The sequence below is a fragment of the Muscardinus avellanarius genome (assembly GCF_963383645.1).
Source record: "Muscardinus avellanarius genome assembly, chromosome: 8".
NCBI lineage: Eukaryota > Metazoa > Chordata > Mammalia > Rodentia > Gliridae > Muscardinus > Muscardinus avellanarius.
The window spans coordinates 60,389,422-60,413,367 of record NC_137794.1 but is presented as its reverse complement, the minus strand read 5'-3'; the positions used below and the strand labels follow the sequence as shown (position 1 = coordinate 60,413,367).

General features: G+C 38.0%; 1 protein-coding gene across 3 annotated transcripts in view; it reads left to right on the top strand.

Annotated features, from left to right (window-relative positions):
* Window positions 1–327: 327 nt before the first annotated feature.
* The window catches only part of ATG5 (autophagy related 5), a gene marked incomplete at both ends in the record, with an annotated part of 99,411 nt that continues 75,792 nt past the window's right edge, over window positions 328–23,946 (top strand). For 2 of the 3 annotated variants that reach the window (XM_080700204.1, XM_080700205.1), the window contains 2 exons: window positions 328–435; window positions 11,802–11,929. In XM_080700204.1, coding sequence (XP_080556330.1) covers window positions 328–435; window positions 11,802–11,929 — 236 coding nt within the window. The remainder of the gene's footprint in view (window positions 436–11,801; window positions 11,930–23,946) is intronic. The other variant, XM_080700206.1, reaches the window with a different exon arrangement.

The following is a 23,946-nucleotide window of genomic DNA, read 5'->3' as shown; positions in this document are numbered from 1 at the left end:
TACCCCCAGCCCAATTTTTTTTATTTCTTTATTTGGAAACAGGGACTCACTAGGTTTTTGAGAGCCTCACTATGTTGCTGAGGCTGGCTTTGAACCTGAGATCTCCTGTTTCAGCCTCCCAAGTACTGGGATTACAAGTGTGCACCATCACTCCTGGCTGAAGTAAATGAATTTTTTATGGCATTCATTTTTTCCTATAGCGTTTTGTTTTGTAGCATATTCATTTATCCTGGCAAGGATCTGACTAATGCTCTTCATTTTATCTTCAGTTTGGCTTTGGTTGAAGAAAGAATTTAGCCTATATGTACTACTTTAACCACTGGAAGAATGACAGATGACAAAGATGTGCTTCGAGATGTGTGGTTTGGACGAATTCCAACCTGCTTCACTCTGTATCAGGATGAGATAACTGAGAGGGAAGCAGAACCATACTATGTAAGTATGCTTGTGTTGGCAAAAGGAATATTCACAGTGTCCATTTCTGTAAATGAAGTTCTAAGAACCTGGAGGCTGTTTTCTAACATTGTATATAAACTAGTCCATGCTTTAGAAAAAGTTAGAAAACACAGATAAGTAAAATGAAGGAAATAAAAATCACCTCTAATTCTGCCACCAGAGTACAAAACAACTATTGACATAAATGGTGCCTTCTTGACTTTTTCTTATATATGATACATGATAATGGAATCAGGTTAGGAGTAAACTCAGTGGTAGAGTATGTGCTTTGTATATGCGGGGCCTTGGGTTCAACCCCCCCATATATACCTATATACATATACATACATATACCATAGATATATATATGTATGATAGTGTAATCATGAGCTATGTGCTATTTTTTTAGTAGAGAACTATTAAAAAAATAGGCTCAGGTTGAATTTTTTTGTATTTAAGTGATTCTAAGCAACTAGTTAATAAAGTTTTTTATAGCTCAGCAAACTTATGAATACACATGCATATACACCACACATTGTTTGTTCACTGAACTAATATTTAGCATATATTTGGTCATATTTTGGGACTGGTGATGCAGGAGAGCAGCAAGCATGAGACCCAGAATTCAGTCTCCTGCCATCAGTATTATGTAGAATTGGTTACTGTACCTAGACTTTTAGGCTTGAGTTAATGGATTACTTGTTTTAAAAATGGTTTCAAGCTGGGTGCACACCGATAATGCCAGCTACTTGGGAGGTTGAGATGGGAGGATGTGAATTCAGTGCTGACTTACTAACATAGTGAAAGACTATATTAAAAAAAAGTTTTGGCCGGGCATGGTGGTGCATGCTTGTAATGCCAGTACTTGGGAGGCTGAGAGAGGAGGATTGCACAGGTTCGAGGCCAGCCTCAGCTACTTAGTGAGGCTCTCAGCAGCTTAGTGAGACCCTGTTTCCAAATAAAATATAAAATAGGTCTGGGAGTATAGCCCAGAGGTAGAAAGCCCCTGCGTTCCATCCCCAGTATTACCAAAAATAAAATAAAGTTTCAAGGACTTTGTTTTTCCCCAGGTACCTATTTAATTCACACATATGTCTTCAATTAGAGATGATAGTATCCTGCAGGGCATGGTGATGCACGCTTGTAATCCCAGTACTTGGGAGGCTGAGACGGGAGGATTATAGGTTCTCAGCCAGCCTCAGCAACTTAGTGAGGCCTTTGCAACTTAGACCTTGTTTAAAAAAATAATAAGGCTGGGGTGTAGTTCAGAGGTGGAATGCCTCCTGGGTTCAATTCATAGTATTGCAATAAATAAATAAATGAATAAATAAGCAAGCAAGCTAGTATCCTGCTATAGTTTCTATTGTTGCTCTGTTTTTGTGTGTGCTGTGTCTCAGGTACACATATTGATGTTTACCTGGAGAGGGTGTGGACTAGAGGAAATGTATTTGTGGTGTCCTTTGCTTTCCCTCTGCCTGCCTGAGAGGCAGCACTGTTCTTTGGTGTGCTCCATCGTGGGAAGTCACATTGTTGGAGCCGTCTCCTGGCGTGGCCAGTCAATCACCTTTTAGATATAGGAATGTTTCCCCTCTGCATTCTCAGCCCTGGCATGGGCTGTTTAAGTATCGCTCCTTGAGCAGGGAAAGCCACCGCAGACGCAGCTCATGTCGCATACTAGTTGAAATCGTCTCTTTGGAATTTATTAGTATCTCATTTCTAAAATCCTCATATTTTAGAGAAGTAGGACAATTCTGTTGATGGCACACAAGCTTATATACATTTGAGTAATTTTTGTGTGTGTGTGTATGTGGTACCGGGGATGAAATCAGAGGCATTCTATCTCTGAGCTACACCTCTGGCCAAATTTTACTTTTTATTTAGAAACAGGGTCTTGTTACGTTGCTAAAAGTCTGGCTAGGTTGCTGAGGCTGGTTTTAAACCTGTGAACCTCCTGTCTCAGCCTCCCAAGTACTAGGATTATATGTGTGTGCTACCACACCAGCTACATTTCTAATTTTAGCTTTAGAAAACTAGTTTTCTCTCTTAAGAAAAGTTTTCACAGTAACAAAGGGTGGTTGTAATTTAGGATAATTTTGTTTCATGTATTTTTTTTGTTTCTATGTTATATGTGTTAGGATACCTTTTAAATTGTTTCCAAACAAGTTTTTGCTGAAACAAAAACAGAAATGCCCAGGCGTGGTGGTGCAGGCTTGTAATCCCTGAGTTTGGGAGGCAGAGACAGGAGGATTACGCAGGTTTGAAGTCCTTACTGGCTTAAGAGACCCTGTTTCCAAATAAAAATATAAAATGGGTCTGGGAGTGTAGCCTGGAGGTAGAAGGGTTTCCAGGAACCCCAGTACCACAAAAAAAAAAAAAAAAACAAAAACCCAAAAGAAATGATTAACCTATCCTTACTTTCTAATAGCATCTTAAATATGAATGTACATGTATAGTTGGTCAGAGTGGGGACAATTGAGAAATTATGTTTAAATATTAAATAAATTTAAATATTAAAATATAAAATATTTAAAATTTAAATATTGAGTATTAAATATTGAGAAATTCTGTTTAAATATTAAATAATTTAAGTTATGTTTAAATTATGTTAAATATTTAAATCAATGTTGGCTACATTTTCTACAGTTAAAAATATTCCAAGTAGCTGGGCAGGGTGGTGTTATGTTTGTAATTCCAGTACTTGGGGGGCTGAGATAGGAGGATCACAGGTTCAAGGATGATCTTAGCAAGTAATGAGACTCTTATTAACTTAGTAAAACCCTGTTTCAATATAAAAAACTAAAAGGCAGTGCATAGAATGTCCCTGGGTTCAATCCCTAGTAACACACACACACACACACACACACACACACACACACACACACTCACACACTCTCATTCCCTACCCCCCCCTCTCTCTCCTCCCCTCTCCTTTCTTTCTCTAAGTAACCAGAGTTTTTCTTCTTTATATATGAATCTGTTTAAATATAAATAGACTTTTAGGACTAGGAAGTAAGTTGTTTTCTAGCAGTTTCTAATCCAGTTGAAAGTGGCAAGTGTTGGGGTAATTGTAGGAGAAAGAATTGTTTTTTCTTAGACGGATTTTTTTTTTTTCTGGAGTCCTTCTTAATTCTTTACCCCCCCAAAATTTATACTGTCACAACTTGTTTTGAAGAATATTGGGTGACAGGCATATATGTAATGGTATTAAATGAAAACCTGTATCAGAGGCTTAAAACCATGTATCAGAGCCAGGCATGGTGGCACAATCTTGTAATCCCAGTATTGGGATGCTGAGATAGGAGGATCACAGGTTCTCAGCCAGCCTCAGCTATTAGTGAGGCCTTCTGCAATTTAGTGAGACCCTGTTTCGAAATAAAGAATAAAAATAGGGCTGGGGTTATAGCTCAGAGGTAGAATCCCCCTGGGTTCAATCCCCAGTACTGCAAAAATGAATGAATGAATGAATGAGTGAGTGAGTGAGTGAGTGAGTGAGTGAGTGAGTGAGTGAATAAATAGCCGGGCGTGTTGGCGCACGCTTGTAATCCCTGTGCTTGGGAGGCTGAGACAGGAGGATCGCGCAGGTTCGAAGCCAGCTGAGGCTGGCTTAAGAGAACCTGTTTCCAAATAAAATATAAAATAGGTCTGGGAGTGTAGCCGGGAGGTAGAAGGCCCCTGGGTTCCATCCCCAGTGCCACCAGAATAAATAAATAAATAAAGTAAAATCATGTATCAATCCAGGTTTTACTCTTTAGATATATACTCAGTACCAATTAATACATATGGAAAGAAATACATAAAATATCATTGAAAACTAGTCAGAATTATGGATGAGGATTTTAGTGTCACTATCATTGTATTCAGATACGTTTGAGTTGTAAGTTAAGACGTTTTTATTCTTGTTACTTTGTTGCCCAGGTTCACCTTGAACTCCTGGGCTCTGTCCATTCGGCTTTAGCTGGGACTAGGTGCATGTGCCACCTTGCCCAGCTCAAATTATTTTTAGTGTTAGGTATCTACCTGTTTATTTTTGCATTTCAGTTTGTTGCTCAGAGGCCTACTTCCATTATATACATCATTAAAAATTAACGCTTTATTTTGGAGGGAACTTTAGGAAGAATATTTGTTAGAAAATAGGTAATTTAACTTTCTATTATTTCTGTACCATTTATTTAAACTTGCATTTCATTTAGATTAATATAAAAATAACTAATTTACATTCTTAGTTTGTGACGTGTTAATAGAGGAAATCACATAGACAGTGTAATCAGCCTTGTGGAGTCTAAACATTATCCAGCAGTCTTACATTTCCTTAGTCAGCTGTCTCTCCTCTTCTGTATTGTGACTATTTCTCTGAGCCCCAACCTCATCCTTCATACATAACAGGTGATTTCACTTCCTGTGCTGGAACCTTCTTTAACGTTCACCCACCCAGTCTGGAACCTATCTGTATTCGTGTGTATTTATTCTTTCTTCCCTCTTCCCAGTCTGTTCTAGATCCCATCACCATTCTCAGGAAGCTGGTGGTATCTCAATCTTCTCTTACCTCCACCTTGCTTTGTCTGTTTTACTTTGAACATTTTATCCACTGGCTTCCTCACAGTATTCACAGTTATAAGTCCTACTCGTCCTATGACCCTGTTTCCTTCGCAGTTTTTTTTGCTATTCCTTCACAACTAGACTTCTTGAAAAAATTATTTATACTCAGTGTTTTCTTTCTACCTCCTACCACTGAGTTCACTTAAATTTACATTTTCATACTATTCCAATAAAACTATTCTTTCCAAAGTCACTAATGACTTTTTTTCTTGTTGCCAAACTTGGAGTTTTTTTTTTTTTTTCTCCTTACAGTACTGGGGATAAACCCAGGGGCATTCTCCTTCCGAGCTACATCCCCAACCCTATCTCTTATTCTTTATTTTGAAAGAGAGTCTTACTAAGTTGTGGAGAGCCTCACTAAGTAGTTGAGGCTGACTGCGAGCCTGCAATCATCCTGTCTCAGCCTCCCAAGTATTGGGATTACAAGTGTGTGTCACCACACCTGGCTTTTTAATTTTTTATTTTGAAACAGGGTTTTGCTAAGTAACTGAGAGTCTCTCTGAGTTACTAAGGATTTAAACCTGTGAATCCTCCTATCTCAGCCTCCAAGTACTGAATTAGAGGTATGCACCATCACTACTGGCTTTCTTGTTTCTTGTTCATTTTTATGTCTTTGTCAAGTACTTATTTCTTGATAACTCCTTTAGACCGTGTATCTACCGGATCTTCAATAGATCTGTGTGTGTGTGTGTGTGTGTGTGTGTGTGTGTGTGTGTGTGTTACTAGGGGGATTGAACCCGGGTACATTCTACTTCTGAGCCATACTCCCAGCTCTTATTTTTTTTAATTAATTAATTTATTTATTTATTTTGGTGGTACTGGGGTTCCTGGAAACCCTTTTACCTCCGGGCTACACTCCCAGACCTATTTTACTTATTTTATTGGAAACAGGGTCTCGTAAGCCAGTGAGGCTGGCTTTGAACCTGCGCGATCACCACCACGCCCGGTTATTTATTTTTATTTTTGAAATAGGGTCTCACTAAGTTGCAGAGGGCCTTTCTAAGTAGCTGAGGCTGGTCATGAACCTGCGATCCTCCTGTCTCAACCTCCCAAGTAGTAGAGTTACAGGTATGTGTCACCACATCTAGCTCACATGGATTTCTTGAACTCAGACTAATGTTTTTGAATCTGGACTCATCATCATTACCTCCCGGAAACTTGGTCATCTGCTATTATTCCCTTTCCATTTTGGCAAGTAGCTCTGTCATCCATCTAATTACTGTTGCTAAGAAGCTAGGATTCATCCTTTTATGCTTCTCCAGTGCCCTTCATATGGGTCAGTAACTTAGTCCACTTTATTTTATTTAATTAATTTATTTTTTTGTGGTACTAGATATTGAACCCAGGGGCATTCTGTTGCCAAGCTATACCCCCCCAGCCCTATTTTTAAATTTTTATCTTGAAGTAGATCTTGATAGGTTGATGAGAGTCTCACTGCTTGCTGAGGCTGTCCTTGAACCTGTGATCCTCCTGTCTCAGCCTTCCAAGTACTAGAATTACAGGCATGTGCCATCAACCTGGTCAGTCTGTTTGACTTTACATCTCATCTTCCATACTCATCTGATTTTCTTCAACCTCATGGCTGTATCTTAGTTCAAATCACCACTTAAAAACTGATAGCTTGGTCAGGTGTAGTGGCACATACCTATAATTTCATACTTGGTAGGCTGGGACAGAATCACAGGTTAAAGGCCAGCCTCAGCAACTTAATGAGACTCTATTTCAAAATTAAGAAAAGGCCCAGAGCTGGGTTCAGTCTCCAGTACCAATAGACAAAGCAAAATGAAAAACTGTTAAGATTGCATAGCAGTGAACCCTTTCAATCTTCCCATCTCTCCTTTTTTTTTTAGGTACTGGGGATTGAACTCAGGGGCATTCTATCTCCGAGCTATACCCTAGAACCTTTTTATTTTTGTGGTACTGAGGATTGAGCCCAAGGGCATTCTGCCTGCGAGCTATACTCTCAGCCCTATTTTTGTTTTGAAATCAGGTCTTACTAGGTTGATGAGTCTCACCATTTGCTGAAGTTATCCTTAAACCTGCGACCCTCCTGTCTCAGCCTCCCAAGTACTAGGATTACAAACGTGCAACACCATGCCAAACTTTTTATTTTGAAGCAGGGTCTCACTAAGTTGTGGAGTCTTGCTAAGTTGCTAAAGCTGGTTCTGACTGAGATCCTACTATCTCAGCCTCTCTAGTACTGAGAGTATAGTCATGCACAATACCTGGCCCATCTTTCATTTTTAAGGCTGTGGTAGGAGTGATCTTTTCAGGAACATAGGAACATACTTGATTTTATGAGCTGTTTGTAATAAGTCTTTAGTGGCTTTGGCATCCTTAGTGTAATTTATAAATTTCTTCATAATCTGGTTCCTTGCTTCTTCAGTATTATTACTGAAATGGGCAGATGTATCTTCTCTGTGTTCACACACACACACACACACACACACACACACACACACACACACCATTCTGTTTGGTTCATTCCTGTCAATTGCCTTCCCTGAGTCCTTAGGTTAGAATAAATTTCTTTGCTACCCGCTATCTTTATTGTAACATTCTTTACTTCTTCCTCACATTTATCTCACTTGCACTTTTTTTTGTATCTGTGTTCCTTTTTAGCCTATACAATATACTCAATGAGAAGGACCCTTTTCTGTCTTAATTAATACTTTACCCTGTTGGCTAGTATGTATGGTGCCTTGCCCATTAGAGTGGAATAGAATTTTATTTCTATTTTTATCCTAGATAAATCACAAGTTTCATAATTGAAAAATTGTTGGATGGGATAGAATATGTTATAAAGAAATGGGCCCTATTTCCTGAAATATAATTATTTCATAAAACTATAAAACATATCCTTTTATATAGAAAAGAAAAAAATATGTTATAATCACTGAGTACTTTATACCAGTGTAAATGAGGAATAAGAGAATAGTAGATTTCATGGTATCTAATATTATTTCCCTAAATTTAGTTAATTCTTTTCATACTAAAAGAACTTGAAGAACATTGAAAACATGGTAAATGAAATAAGTCAGACATAAAAAGACAGATAATACTGTATGGTTCCACTTCCACATCATACCTAGAGTAGTTAAATTCATAGAGAAAAAGTAGTATGGTGGTTCTGAGGAGCTGAGGGGAAGGGAGGATGGGACATTACTGGTTAATATCTAGTCTCCCTTTGGGATGATAAGCAAGGTCTGGAGATGGTGGTGATGTACAACAGTGTGAATGTACTTTATGTCACTGAACTGTATACTTACAACTGGTTAAAATGATAACTTTTATAGTAGATATATTTTAAGCCAGTGAGATGTATCTAAAAAACAATGGTCTGGATTTTTTTTTTTTTTCCTATGAGGAGTTGGTGCTGGGAATGTAATCGGGCCTCAGGCATGCTGACTATGAGTTCTACCACTGGGCTACATGCCCAGCCCACCATGAGTAGTAGTCTAGAGAGTCAAGGCAGGGTGATAGCATACCACAGTTATTTTCCTTTCATTTTTACCTATAAATAATTTTTAGATAAACTGTATCTGTAAGTATACTAGTATTGTTATTCTTAAATTATGGATATTTATGTTACAGATTATTCTTACAGGCCAATTGGGAACAGAAGATTGTAACTTTTAATGTGGGTTCTGTCATAAGAATGTATTCTTTTTTTTTCTCCCTTGTGGTTAATGGGGATTGAACCCAGAGGCATTTTACCTCTGAACTACACCCCCAGCCCTATTTTTTTTTTAAATTTTAGAAACAGGATCTTACTAGGTTGATGACAGTCTCACTACTTGCTGAGGCTGGTCTTGAATTTGCGATCCTCTTGTCTCAGTCTACCCAAGTCCCTGGATTACAAGTGAGTACCACCACGCCCAGCTACAGTGTTTTTGTTCTTTTTGTGGCACTGGGGATGGAACCCAGGGACATTCTACCTTCAGGCTACACCCCCAGCCCTATTTTTGATTCTTTGTTTTGAAAGAGGGTCTCAATGAGTTGCTGAGGCTGTCCGCAAACCGTTATCTTCCTCAGCCTCCCAAATGTTAGGATTACAAGCATGTGCCAAGACTCCTGGCTTTACAATGTATTTTTTAACTATCACTTTTGGCTCTTTGCCTCTCTCAACCTTTGGTATCTCTGATAAATTCAGAAGAGATTTATTTTGTGCTTACTATCAAGCAGGCACTGTTTTGGACAATGGGAATGCAGTGTTGAACAAAACAAATAAAAATTTCTGTTTTAATGGAGGCTACATTTTAAAGTTCTTTTTTTTTTTTTTTTTTGGTGGGTCTGGGGATGGAACCCAGAGGCATCTGACCTCTGAGCTACACTCCCTGCCCTATTTTTTAAACAAGATCTCACTAAGTATCTGAGACTGTCTCAGCCTCCCAAATGTTGGGATTACAAGTGTGAGCCACCACGCCCAGCTTAAAGTTCATTTCTTTTTCATTTTCTTTTCTATGCTGCTGGGGATTGAATCTAGGGGCATTCTGCCTCTGAGCTATACCCCCAGCCCCATTTTTAATTTTTATTTTGAAATATGGTCTCATTAAGTTGCTGACAAGTTGCTAAGAGTGGCTTTGAACCTGCAATCCTTCTATTTCAGCCTCCTAAGTACTGGGATTACAAGTGTGTTCTACCATGCCTGGCTTCATTCCTTATTAAGAAGTTTTCAGCCAGGTGTGGTGGTGCTTGCTTATAATCCCAGCATTTGGGAGGCTGACACAGAAGGATCAAGGTTCACAGACAGCCTCAGCTACTTAGGCCCTTTGCAACTCAGTGAGACCCTGTTTCAAAAAATAAAGATTAAAAAATAGGGTTGGGGGTGTAGCTCAGAGGTAGAATGTCTTTCCTAATACTGCAAAAAAAATTTTCATTTCACAAAAATCATTTGTGGCCGGCCGTGGTGACACACGCTTGTAATCCCCGCGCTTGGGAGGTGGAGACAGGAGGATCACACAGGTTTGAAGCCAGCTGTGCTGGCTTAAGAGACCCTGTTTCCAAATAAAGTATAAAAGTAGGTCTGGGAGTGTAGCCTGGAGTTAGAAGGGTTTCCAGGAACCCCAGTACTACCACCAAAAAAAAAAAAAAAAAAAAAAATCATTTGTGAATTCTTTTTACAATCTTGAACCTTGGGCATGTAATGCAGAATCAAGACCTGATATCCAGATTCTGTGTCTTCCTTCTTACCATTTCATAGGTTAATATTATTCTCTGTGAAATAGTTTATTACTTGGTTATGCCCAGTAGTCATTTTTAATTGTAGATCTGGACTTACTAATTTAGACCTTACTAGACATAGAGAATATACTTTTATTTTTAAAATGGCTGATTTAGTGTGGTGGTTTTTTTTTTTTTTTTTTGGTGGTACTGGGGATGGAACCCAGGGACATTCTACCTCTGAGTTACACGTACCCCAGCCTTTTTTTTAAATTTTATTTTATTCTTTATTTTGAAACAGGGTCTCACTAAGTTGCAGAAGTGTTCACTAAGTAGTTGAGGCTGTCCGCGAACGGCGATCCTTCTGTCTCAGCCTCCCAAATGCTTGGATTACAAGTGTGCACCACCATGCTTGGTTTTCTTGATTTCTTAAAAGAGACTTCCATGTCACGTCTATTTCGGTTCTGTCATTTCTGAAAGACTCTAGTGAATCTTTTCTCTGCAAACTTATTTAACAGCATGTGATTTTACCAAGTTGTTTAAGCTCTATGTAAATCAGATGATAATACTTCTGTTTTTTTTTTTAAGAACGTGCCTTTCCTTATATATAGTATTAGTTTTTCTTTTTTTTACTAATAAGGTCTTTATAAAGTAAAAATTTGATGAACTCAATACTACACATCAGCTTGTTCATAATATTAAGTCTTTCCATTTCACATTGGAGCATGCCATCTATCTGCTTCCTAGACTCCTGGACCCACCATCACCACTGTCATGGTCTTCTGCCTGACTGGAGCCTGTTATCTTGGGTTTCATTGATTAAATGTCAGTTCCTTCAACTAGATAGTTCTTTGTATGTATTTGCCAACATAGTAGTTCTACATCTACTGATCAGAAGACATCACCTTGAATAGCCAACATGAAAGATGATGCAGAGTTGAATTCATAAAAGTAGCTAGCAGAACGGTTTTTCCAGCAAAGGAAAGCAGAAGGTTAGGAAAGCAGGAAGTGTTTAGAATCAGTTTTCCAAAACTCTTTCATGCTTTCTTTCTGGGTCCTGTTCCTGTGGGAAAATCATTGACTTCCTGCTGTTCTCAATACAGCACGCTGTTCTCGTACTGAGGATTGAACGTAGGGAACAGGACTGAGTTAATTATCTTCTCAGAACAATTACATTAACACAGGTGAATAATTTTAATTTTAAGTTAAATTTGATAGAACTGTTAGATATCCTAAATAGTATGACATCTGATTGCATCCTATTTTTATGTAAAATGTTAACAGATTGCAGATCGATTTGTATCAGTTATTATAGATGTGTATATGGTAAGCTCTATTTAAATGTAATGACCCCTTAAGAATTATTTAAAGTTCTTAACCCCTCTAGATTGATGAGATTCTCACTACTTGCAGAAGCTGTCCTGGAACCTGTGATCTCCTCCTATCTCAGCCTCACAAGTACTGAGATTACAAGCCTGCGCCACCACCCCTGGTTCATTGTATGGAATATTAAATATAATACATAGATGGGGCTTTTCCTTAATACTAATAAACATACTTAGTTTTAAAAATAATAGTAAATAAGATTTTACAAATTTTCATTTCAGTTGCTTTTGCCAAGAGTAAGTTATTTGACGTTGGTAACAGACAAGGTGAAAAAGCATTTTCAGAAGGTCATGAGACAAGAAGATATTACTGAGATATGGTTTGAATATGAAGGCACACCACTGAAATGGTGAGTGAAATTTTCTGCATTATTAAACATTAAGTATGTGGTAGCTTTAAGAAGGCATAGTGCCCTGAAACAGTTGTAAAACCTTCTATAAAGAAGAAATTACTAGTCTAAATCACAAGTGAAGTTTAAACCATTATTAGACTATATTCTTGAAAATTATTTTTTCTATTTTGATGCATGACTGAACATTTATATATATTAAACGATAGATTTTCATATGTTAAAATAATAATATATTTGGCTATGGGCAGGTTTTTTTTAAAAAAAGATATATTTTAAAATTTCCTATAAATTTCAGGCATGATGGCACATGCTATGATCCCAGTAGTTGGGAGGCTGATACAAGAGGATCACAAGTTTGAGGACAGCTTCAGCAAGTAGTGAGACTCTCATCAACCTAGTGAGGCACTGTTTTAAAATAAAAATAAAATAGGACTGGAAGTGTAGCTCAGAGGTAGAATGCCCCTAAGTTCAATTCTCTGTAGACCCCCCTCCAGAATATTCATAGAAGATATTTACATGTACATGACTAAGGTACCATCGTTAAAATTGACTCATTTAGTTGACACTGTGCCGTAAGCACATCTTGACAAAGTCCTGGCTTAGTGTGTTTAAAATGTATTGAGTTCCTTTTAATGTGAAAATAACTTTGGATAGTCATTTTAGAGAAGACTATTGAACCCAGGTGTGGTACACGCTTGTAATCCCAGTACTTGGGAAGGAGAGACAGGAGGATTGCAGGTTTGAGGCCAGCCTCAGCTACTTAGTGAAGCCCTTTGCAACTTAGTGAGACCCTGTTTCAAAATAAAGAATAAAAAAATAGGACTGAGGGTGTAGCACAGAGGTAGAATGCCCCTGGGTTCAATCCCCAGTTCTGCAGAAAAAAAAAAAGTATTGAAAATAAATTCTAAATGTTTATCCATGTGTAGGCATATTTTTTTCTCTTGGTACTTCCTTTGTTATTGGGGGTTTTATCCATGCTGCCTTCAAAAATGTGTATTAGAACTAGAGATATTTACAGAGAAAAAATATTTTTAAAAAGTTTAAAGTATTTGGGGATTTGGTGTTGAAATGATGCCATGTGCATTCATTTGAATAAAAAAGATAAAGACTAAAACAAGATATAAATAAAATTTGAGAAATACAGATAGGGTAAAAATGGACTTAATCCCAGTATGGGAATATTAAAATGAGTTTTTGACAGACTTAGGAAAAATAAAAGGAAGCTGGTTAGGTGTTAAATAATTGCAGCTGCTGTGAATTCAAGGACTACTTCCTAGCAAGGAGTGAACTTTTGGAACTCATCTTTGTGCTGATGAAAATTTTTTTTTTCCCCCCCCCCAGTACTGGGGATGGAGCCCAGGGGCATTCTTACCTCTGGGCAACACCCTCAGCTCTAGTTTTTATTCCTTATTTTGAAACAGGGTCTCACTGAGTCGCAAAGGGCCTCACTAAATAGTAGCTGAGGCTGTCCACGGACCGCGATCTTCCTGTCTCAGCTTCCCAAATGCTGGGATTACAAGCGTGAGCCACCATGCCCGGCTGTGATGATGAAATTCTAAGTGGGTAGATTTTTCATAAAGGTTTAGAAACATAGGTGGTGTTATTTTGTATTGAGTCTTTGGTCAAGTCTCACTTGTGGTGGTTCTGAGAGGGACAGGCCGAGACAGGAGGATTGGAGATTCATGGACAGCCTCAGCAAGTACAGTCTCATCAATGTAGAAAAGATTGTGGGTAGCTAGCAATAGGACACATCTAGGTATTTGAGAGTTTCATCATTTTGATTAAACATTTAAGTTACATGTCTTTAATATGTGCTATAGATTATAAGAATTTGTGCGACTAACCCTGTTTCTCAACAGGGTCACTGTTGACAATTCTTCATTGTGGGGGTTCCTTGCACATCATAGCATCATTTGCATCTCTGGCCTCTACTCACAAGCATCTGTATACTTCTCTAGGTGTGATAAATATTGCCAAATGTCTTTGGGCAGAGGAAAAGCTGCCCCCAAGTGAGAAACTGTGGAAAATTTGGGGAACCTCAATTTATCTTGTAAACTAAATGATTGCTAAGTCATCATCTTTCAAATGGTGTTTTATTTATTCTATCTTGTATGGTGGTTGTATTGTTCAGTAGTTTATATTTTATAATCTTATGTTCTAGATACTATAGCAATAAATATGTCTTGACACTTTTTTTTTTTTTTGTAATACTGGGGTTTCTGGAAACCCTTCTACCTCCGGGCTGTACTCCTAGACACCTATTTTTATGCTTTTTTATTTGGAAACAGGGTCTCTCAAGCCAGCGCAGCTGGCTTTGAACCTGCACGATCCTCCTGTCTCCTGCCTCCCTAGCGCGGGGATTACAAGCGTGCGTCACCACGCCCGGCCATATTTTTTCTTTTAATGCAGAACAATAAATAGATAATGTTTCTACTTTGTCAGTATTTATCCTAAAAATCTTCAAAGTAAAATACGTTTCCCTTTAGAGAGCTTGTGTAGAAGTAATTATACTTAAGTATTTTTTTTGGAAATGTTTACTTTTTACATATAATATCATTTTCATATTATGGCATGCTCTAAGCTTATTTTTCATGACTTTCTTGTGGTACCAGAAATTGAACCCACGGACATTCTACCTTCGAGCTACACCCCCAGCTCTGTTTTATTTTTACTTTGAAACAGGGTCTTGCTATGTTGATGAAAGTCTCACTACTTGCTGAGGCTGTCTTTGAACCTGCTAGGTTGCTGAGAGTCCTAAAATGAGTTCAGCAATGTCACAGAACACCACACAGGAAAGACAGACCTACTTTAAGAATACTTGGTTTTATCATTACTTATTGCTGCTAATTTAACTTTATGCACTACTTCCCAAAATACCTTTAAAGATGATTGCTTTAAAAATTATGAATACTTTTATTAGTGCATTACAATGATATATTATAGTGAGGTTGCACATGATACAGATATGCACACAGCCCTTGCTCTGTTTCCTTCCACGTCTCACCCTGCTGCCCTCCTTCCTCCCTGTGTCTGTTAGTGAAGTTGATACCGTATTATCGTTTGAAATGTTTCCTTCCTCAATCCTTTTTCCATTCCCCCAAGTCCCCTTCACTGTTTTACAGGTCTCTCTCCACATCAAAGTTTCATATGTTAGTACTCTGACTTTATGTCCTACCCTCAGGAAGATAAAAATTATAAATTTTACAGTTTGAATATGATAAAACTCATGATTTTTCTAAGACTTTGGCTTGTTTTTTATAACAATTGCCACCTTATATGAATTGACAAGATTAATTAAATTGGGTAACCCTTTCAGGGACAAGTTATAAAGGGAGAAGAACTATCAGTTTATGCTCTCCACCTTTGGTACTAGAAATTGAACTAGGGGCATTATACATCCAAACTATACCCCAGTCCTTTTTTTTTTTTTTAATTTTGAAAAAAGAGTCTCACTAAGTTGCTGGGGCTCAAACCTGCAATCCTCTTGCCTCAGCCTTCCAAGCAGCAGTAGGCATGCCCACCAAACCTGGCTTCAGTTCTCCCTTTTATGAACCATCTAAATGAATGTTTGATTTCTTTTTCTACTTGAGTTTAAAGCTCCATAGAATCGGGTAGAGGAAAGACATTACCCTCCTACTCAAATAAAGGCTCCTCTAGCCAGGTGTCGCAGCTCACGCCTGTAATCCCAATACTTGGGAGGCTGAGACAGGAAAATCACAGTTGAGGACAGCTGACATTCTATTTAAAGAAAAAATTCTTCCTGTTCTGTTTTCTTAAGTTCTCTAATTGCATTTGTTCATTTATTCCAATTAGAATACAAAAATACATAAAAAGTGGCATGCATGTAGTGAATAATTTGTAAGTATGTTATTGTTTTCTAGAGAGCTTCCAAGGAGGTTTTATCTTTTTATTATCTTGTAGTGCTGGGGATTGAACCCAGGGACTTGGTGCTAGGCAGGTGTTCTACTACTGAGCCATATTCATAGCCCCAGTTCTTTTAACTAAAAAAATTACATAGACCCAGGATGAGACAGGAGGATTACAGTCTCAAAGGCCAGCCTCAGCAATGTAATGAAATACTGTTTTACAATTAAAAATTAAAAGGGTTAGGGATATAGCTGGAAGGTAGAATGCCCCGGGTTCAATCCCATATACACCCCCTCAAAAATTTTTATGTGGGAAATACAAAGTGTTGATTTAATTCAAAATATACAAATGTCTTTCTTTACATTAATTTGATTAGTCAGCAGAGGGTGCTCTAACATTGCATTTTAAGAGGTAAAGGCTATTGTTACCACAATTTAAGTGTGTAATTTATATTTGTCATTCTTATATTGTAATTTTTTAAGAGAACAATTCTTGGATTTTTCAAAATAGTAGTTTTCAGTAAATCTTTGATGGTTTATATCTTGGATCTTCAAGTACAAAATTTAGAAAAAATATATTTTTGTCAACTATAAAACAAGTAGCTCTAATGGCAAGTTAAAACTAACTTATTTTCAGGATGGGTTCTAAAAGTAAGAAGTTTTTTTTTTTTAATTGAAAAAGCAAATGTTGATTTAATTTTTTTAAAACTGGGGATTGAACCAAGAGTTATTTTGTCACTGAGTTATACCCAGGAATCCCTTTTTAAAATTTTTTGCCTTGAAACAGGGTCTTGTTAAACAGTTGCTGAGAGTATTGCTACTTCCTGCGGCTGTCCTCAAACCTAGGATCCTCTTGTCTCAGCCTTCCAAACACTGGGATTATAGGCATGCACCATCATGTCCAGCTTGATATATTAATCTTAAACATAGATATTGTGGTAAGACTGAACATTGAATATGGTAACTGTTATTTCAAAAGTAAGTTTTACCAAAACGCTCTAGGGAAAGTATTTATAATTTTTCTTTAGAAACTTTAGCACTTAATCATAAATATTGTAGTTTTTTTCTAAAGTCTTTTTCTTGTTTGTCTTCATGTTTTCCAATAATTTTTTGTAAGGCTGTGGATTTCTGGTATTTTATAAATTCTGTAAATTACATTTTTAAAATGTGATTTACAGCCGGGCGTGGTGGCGCATGCTTGTAATCCCCGTGCTTGGGAGGCAGAGACAGGAGGATCGCGCAGGTTCGAAGCCAGGTGCGCACGCTGGCTTAGGAGACCCTGTTTCCAAGTAAAAATGTAAAAATAGGTCTGGGAGTGTAGCCCGGAGATAGAAGGGCTTCCAGGAACCCCAGTACCACCAAAAAAAAAAAAAAAGTGATTTACATAGCCTTTTATACACGTTTACTTTTGTATTTTTTAATACATTATAGGCTTAGAGAGCTATGAAACATTGCTATTGTGTAACCTTTTGTGCTTTGTCTCATACAGAGTAAGGCAAATTGATTGTAATCATTAAATTATTTGAGTGTAGCCAGGCATGGTGGCACCTGCCTATAATCCCAGTAGTTGGAAGGCTGAGACAGGAGGATGGCAGGTTCTTGGCCAGCCTGAGCTAATCTGAGGATATAGCTCAGAGGTAGACTGCCCTGGCTACAGCCCCTAATACCACACACAAACAAAATTGGGTTTGCAATTATAGTTACGGACCTTTTATTATTCAATGAAAACTAAATGTGAACCGGGCATGGAGGCACATGCTTGTAATCCAAGCATTTAGGAGCCTGAGACAGGAGGTTTGTGGACAACCTCAACTACTTAGGTCCTTTGCAACTCAGTGAGATCCTGTCATAAAATAAAGAATTAAAAAATAGGGCTGGGGGGGGGTGTCACCCGGAGTTGGAAGCCCCTGCGTTCCATCCCCAGTACCACAAAACAAACAAATTGTGTTTCCATTGAATCACTATTGTAGCAGTTTTCTTTATTTATTTTGTATTTTTTATTTTTTGCGGGTCTGGGGATGGAACCCAGGAGCATTCAACCTCCGAGCTGCACCCTCTGCCCTATTTTTTATTCTTTATTTTGAAACTGGGTCTCACTGAGTTGCAGAGGGCCTCACTAAGTAGCTGAGGCTGTCCGCGAACCGCAATCCTCCGGTCCCAGCCTCCCGAATGCTGGGATTACAAGCCTGCGCCAAACTCGGCTTGTAGCAGTTTTCTGAATGGAGTACATTTATTTCAGTGAAAGGGATCCAGGCACTAGTTCACTAGTTTAGGGAAGATTGTTTTGGTGCTAATCATAGAAGGCTGGTTTGTTATCTGAATGAGCTCCTTTCCATCATATTTAATGAGCATATCTGTCATTGCTGCAGTATGCCAGTGTGGGGTGTGTCTGTGTAATAAGAATGGAATTATAAGAAAGAACTAGGAAGCAAAGAAACATTTTGATTTATTCATTTTGAGAACTGAATCTGGGAAAGACTAGAGCACTGTAAAGAAGAGGAAGAGGCCAGGTGGTGGAAGAGGCCCAGCAACTCAGGAAGCTGAGGCAGGAGGATCCCAAGTTTGAGAGCGGCCTGAGCAATATAGGGAGACTGTCTCAAAATGCATTAGGAATGTAGTTCCGTGTTAGAGTTCTTGCTTAGCATTTATGAGGCCCTGGGTTCAATCCCCAATAGCCCCCTCCCCCCAAAAGGAATACATTGTGAAAGTAGATTTAACTTTACATATTGTGATAGTGAGCTTTTATAGGGCAATACAATCAAGTTGTTAGCCAGTTGGGTTTTCTTCTGGGATGTAATCCATGTTCAAGTCCCTACCACTTCCTTTCTATTAAGTTTAGGTTAGAGGTTAAGATTAGCAGTATTACAGCAAAATGGCTATATTGTGATTTACTTATGGCTTTTGTGGTTTCTCTGTTGTGGGTTAGGAGCCTCCTGACAGAATTGTATAGAATATCTGTTTAAAGGAGTTGTACAAATTAGTACTTTTGAAATCTTTGCATGAGAAAGTCAATGCCTTTGTTTTTTGTCAGTATTTTTTCTTTTTTAGATTTTATTGAATATTAAGTAAAGCCATCAGAATATTAATATTAAATAGAGCCATCAGGAATAAAAGTCTGAGGTTAATAAAAGATAGTGTCTGAAGTTACTGTACGTTCATCAAAATCATTTCTAACATGCATCAACATATGTTGAAACACCTATGAATTACAGAATTTGACAATAGCCATAAGTAAATGGTTATTTCACTCAGATTTTTCTGGTTTGGATTTATCTTAAAGATCACAGGTGACACTCACTCACCTGTCATACCAGGACTTGGAAGGCTGAGATAGGAGGATCGCAGGTTTGAGGACAGCCTCTGCAAGTAGTGGGACTCTCATCAACCTAATGAGACCCTATTTCAAAATAAAACATAAAAAGTAGGACTAGGAGTGTAGCTTGGAGGTACATTGCCCCTGGGTTTGATCCCAGTAACACACACACACACACACACACACACACACACACACACACACCCACAGGATAATTATTATTATTTTTAAAATGTTTTCATGTTAATCGTTTATATGTATTTAATTTGTGGGGGGGTAACCTGAAGATTGAACCCAGGGATGATCTACCTCTGAGCTATACCCAGTTCTTTTTATTTTTTTAATTTGAAAGTTTCACTAGGTTGTTGTGTCTTAATACATTCCTGAGGCTATCCATAAACCTGCAGTCCTTAACTGGGACCAGTTACTGGGATCCAGTTACTGGAATTACAGGTGTGCACATCACATTTGGCTTACATTTAAATTGAAGAATAATGTTTAATTATTATAATATTTATATTTCTATTATAGTCCTTGGTATGCTAGGAAAATAATAATCATCACCTTCTGGGACCAGTGTACTTTTAAAAACTATATATTTCTTTTTATCATTTTATAAATCATTGAGAGGAGCTAGAATAAAGGAGTAATCTGTAACAATTTTATGAAATTTTGCAATGCATTTAAATTCGGCAAACTCACATTTTTTATTTTGTAATTTTATTTTGAAAGTAACTGAAATGGTTTGCATTTCTGAAATGCAATTAGCTGCTTATTATTTTTCAGTCATTTAAATAGACCTTTAAAAAGCTTTAGGTTATCATTGTTTCTGGCTTTCATTTAACAGCAGTACTTGAAGAAAGTGTGTGTGTGTGTGTGTGTGTGTGTGTGTGTGTGTGTGTGTGTGTGTGTCTGGTGCTGGGGATGGAACCCAGGGGCATTCTACTTCTGAGCTACACCTGCAGCCCTGTTTTTATTCCTTTATTTTGAAACAGGGTCTCACTGAGTTGCAAAGGGCCTCACTAAGTAGCTGAGGCTGTCTGCGAGCTGCTCAGTCTCCCCAATGCTGGGATTACAAGCTTGTACCACCTGGCTTGAGATTTCTCTTAAATGAGCAATTTCACCATTGCCATGAAAGTCTAGAGAACTGATCTCTTTGTATTCATCTTCTGATTTGTATAATAATTGTGAAACATCTGTCAGTTGTCTTTTCATTGCCATTATAGATTGAAAATAAGAAAGTTTAATTTTTATTTGAGTCAGTGATAGACAAAAGCAAACCTCAAAGATGGGTATTGCGTGTGTGTGTGTGTGTGTGTGTGTGTGTGTGTGTGTTACTAGATATGGAACCCAGGGGCATTCTACCTGCAAGCTATACCCCCAGCCCAATTTTTTATTCTTTATCTTGAAACTGGGTCTCACTGAGTTGCAGGGGGTCTCACTAAGTAGCTGAGGCTGGCTGCAAAACTCGATCCTCAGGTCTCAGCCTCCCAATGCTGGGATGACAAGCGTGCGCCACCACACCCGGTCTGGGAACTGCATTCTTGTTTTACACTTCTTGAAAGGTGGTGCAATGTTTTAGGCAAGAGGAGGAAGGGTTCATTATTATATCATCTTTCCAGCATTCATTTCTTTCAAATTCTTACTGTTTCAGCCTTTTAAAAATATAATTGGGAATAATTATTCAATGGCAATGAAATAATTCATAGGATGGTGAAATCACAAATGTTGCAAGAGATCACTAAGATCCTGTACTGTATCATGAATTTATAAAAGGACCCAGTGGGTCTGGGTCCAGTTTCTAGATAGAATAAATTTTTTTATTACTAGCAAATAGAATAAGTGTTATTCTTTCATTACTATTCTAATTTTTTATTTTGTGTATGTGTGGTACCAGGAATTGAACCAAGGGACATTCTGTCATTGAGTTACACCCAAAGCGCTCTTATTTTTTTGTGGTGCTGGGGATCGATCCCAGGAGCATTCTGCCTCTAAGCTACACCCCAGGCCAATTTTTATTTGGAAACAGCGTCTCACTAAGTTACTGAGAGCCTTGCTGAGTTGCTGAAGGTGACTCCAAACCTGCAATCCTCCTATTTCAGCCTCTCCCCAGTCCTAGGAATATAGGCATGCTTCACCATGCTGGCCAGCCCTTTTTATTTTGAAATAGGGTCTCTATAAGTTAACTGCTCACTGGCCTTGAACCTGTGATTCTCTAGTCTCAACCTCCCAAATACTGGAATTATAGGTGTGTGCCATTGTGTTTGGCTTTGCCTTCCCGCCCGCCCGCCCACCCGCCCACCTGCCTGCTTGCCCGCCCGCCTGCCCGCCTGCCTGCCTTCCTCAGTACTGGGGATGGAAGCCAGGGGCATTCTACCTCCGAGTGACACCCCCAGCCCTATTTTTTTATTTTTTGTTTGAAACAGGGTCTCACTAAGTAGGTGAGGCTGTCCCGAGAACCGGGATTCTCCTGTCTCAGCCTCCCAAATGCTGGGATTACAAGCATGAGCTAACATGCATAGCTTATCTATTTATTTTATTTGGTACTGGTACTGGGGATTGAACCAAGGGACACTTCACTTCTAAGATATACCCTGAGTTTATTTTTATTTATTATTTTAAAACAGGTTCTCACTAAGTTACTGTGCACTGCCATTGAACCTGTGATCTTTCGGTCTCATTTTCTCAAGTACTGGGATTACAGGTGTGTGCCACCACACCTATCTTATTTTTTAAATGAGTTTTCTCTGATCTTTGGAAGGCCGTTAAGAAGGAAGAAAAGTCAAAGTATTAATCATTAAATTTTTAGAACTGCTCAAAAAGAAACTTATAACCTAAAGTTGGCTTCATTAGATCTTTATTGGTATTCTGTGGGCTAAGTATTGTGGGTGTTTATTGTTTATACATTTATTAGTTACTTATTGTCTAATTTGTTTTAGAGTCTGTGTACTTAACTGGTGTGTGTGTGGGGGGTATAGAGGATGGAACCCAGCCTCAGCCCTATATTTTTAGTTTTTAATTTTGAAACACTTCACTGAGTTGTGAAGGGCCTCAATAAGTAGTTCAGGCTGTCTACGAACTGCGATCTTCTGGTCTCTGCCTCCCGAATGCTGGGATTACAAGCATGTACTACCATGCCTGGCTTTAACTGTTATTTTCTAAATATCAAGTGTAAAACACAATTGATTATGAATATTGTGCTTAACTAATATTCTAATTCAAATACTTATTTCAAAAATGATTTGATTTTTATGACATAGTTTGCTTTAAGATAAGACATTTGAGTGAAGTTTAGCATTTACTTATTCCTTTGGGAATCTCAGATAATTTGTCAAACAGTGATGAATTCTCAGTCATTTTATGAGATACCAGGTGTATTTTATCTAATAGCTCATCTATGTAATTTACTTAAAGGCATTGTATATTTATAGTGCTATTGAAATTTGGGAAGCAGTATACTGAGTCACTTTTGAAATTTTAAGTCTGTATTATGAATTCCAAGAAAGTCTTAACTTTGTTTATTAAGTATCCGCACTCATTTAACTAGTTGCAGATACCTAAGAGAAACATTCTAAAAAAATAGACTTGTACAATGTATTATTTAAATACTGTACTTTTTTTTTTTTTGCTATAATTGTTGGCAGTGCTGGGGACAGAACCCAGAGCCTCATGTATGTTAGGCAAATTCCCTACCACTGTGCTACATTCCAAGCCCTTATACAGTTTTGATAATTCAGAGAACAATCAGGATTGGGTAGAATCTGTAACTTGTCCATATAGTGCAATATTTTTAATATTTTGATTTCAGCTTTTGACTGAGGCTAGAATTTTTTTCTGATTACAGAATTTCCTATAGTATTCTTATAGTTATGATTAGTATTAAGACTAAAACTACCCACTGTTTTATTTCTAACAGTGCCGTTTATGCCATACTCGTTCTAAATAAGTGCATGATCTCTAGTAACTGCTGACTTTTTTTTTACAATGATATAGAAATAAGCAAATATCAATATTAGCTTCTTGCTTTTGTGTTGTTGCTGAGTTGGGGATAGAGTCCATGGCCTCCCTCTTGCTAGACAAGAACTCTTCCACTGAGATATATCCCCAACCCTTAGTATCATGGTCACAGTTACTCATTTTGAGGGAAATTAAATTAGTTTGTTGATTATAAATCTAGAAGTAACTCACCAGTATATACAGATCAAACCAGAAATGGTTATAATACCAAATAGCCCTTTTTTGCTTTTTAGGGAATATAATTTCATTTTAATTAAGTTAACCTTAGTTTATATTCCTTAAGAGGGTGACATAAGAAATGTTTGTCGGGTGTGGTGGCACATGCTTCTAATCCCAGCATTTGGGAGGCTAAGACAGGAGGATTCAGGTTCTTGGACGGCCTCAGCTCCATAGTGAGGCCCTTTGCAACTCAGTGAGACCCTGTTTCAAAATAAAGAATAAAAAATAGGGCTGGGGTGTAGCTCAGAGGTTAGATGCCCCTGGGTCACATCTCTAGTACCCCCCTAAAAAAGGTTTTTTCATTGAAATCTGCAAGGCTTGTGTTAGTCCTGTTTGTCTGTTGCTGAGTAATTTTTTTCACTGAATGTTAATGTTACGGAATATTCTTTAATGTGGAAGTCCAGATTTTAGTGGGTTTTTTTTTTTGGTGTGTGTGTGGGGGGGGTCCTGGGGATTGAACCCAGGGCATTCTACCTCTGAGCTACACCCCCATCCCTATTTTTTATTCTTTATTTTGAAACAGGGTCTCACAAGTTGCAAAGGACCCCACTAAGTAGCTGAGGCTGTCTGTGAACTTTGATCTTCATATTCAGCCTCCC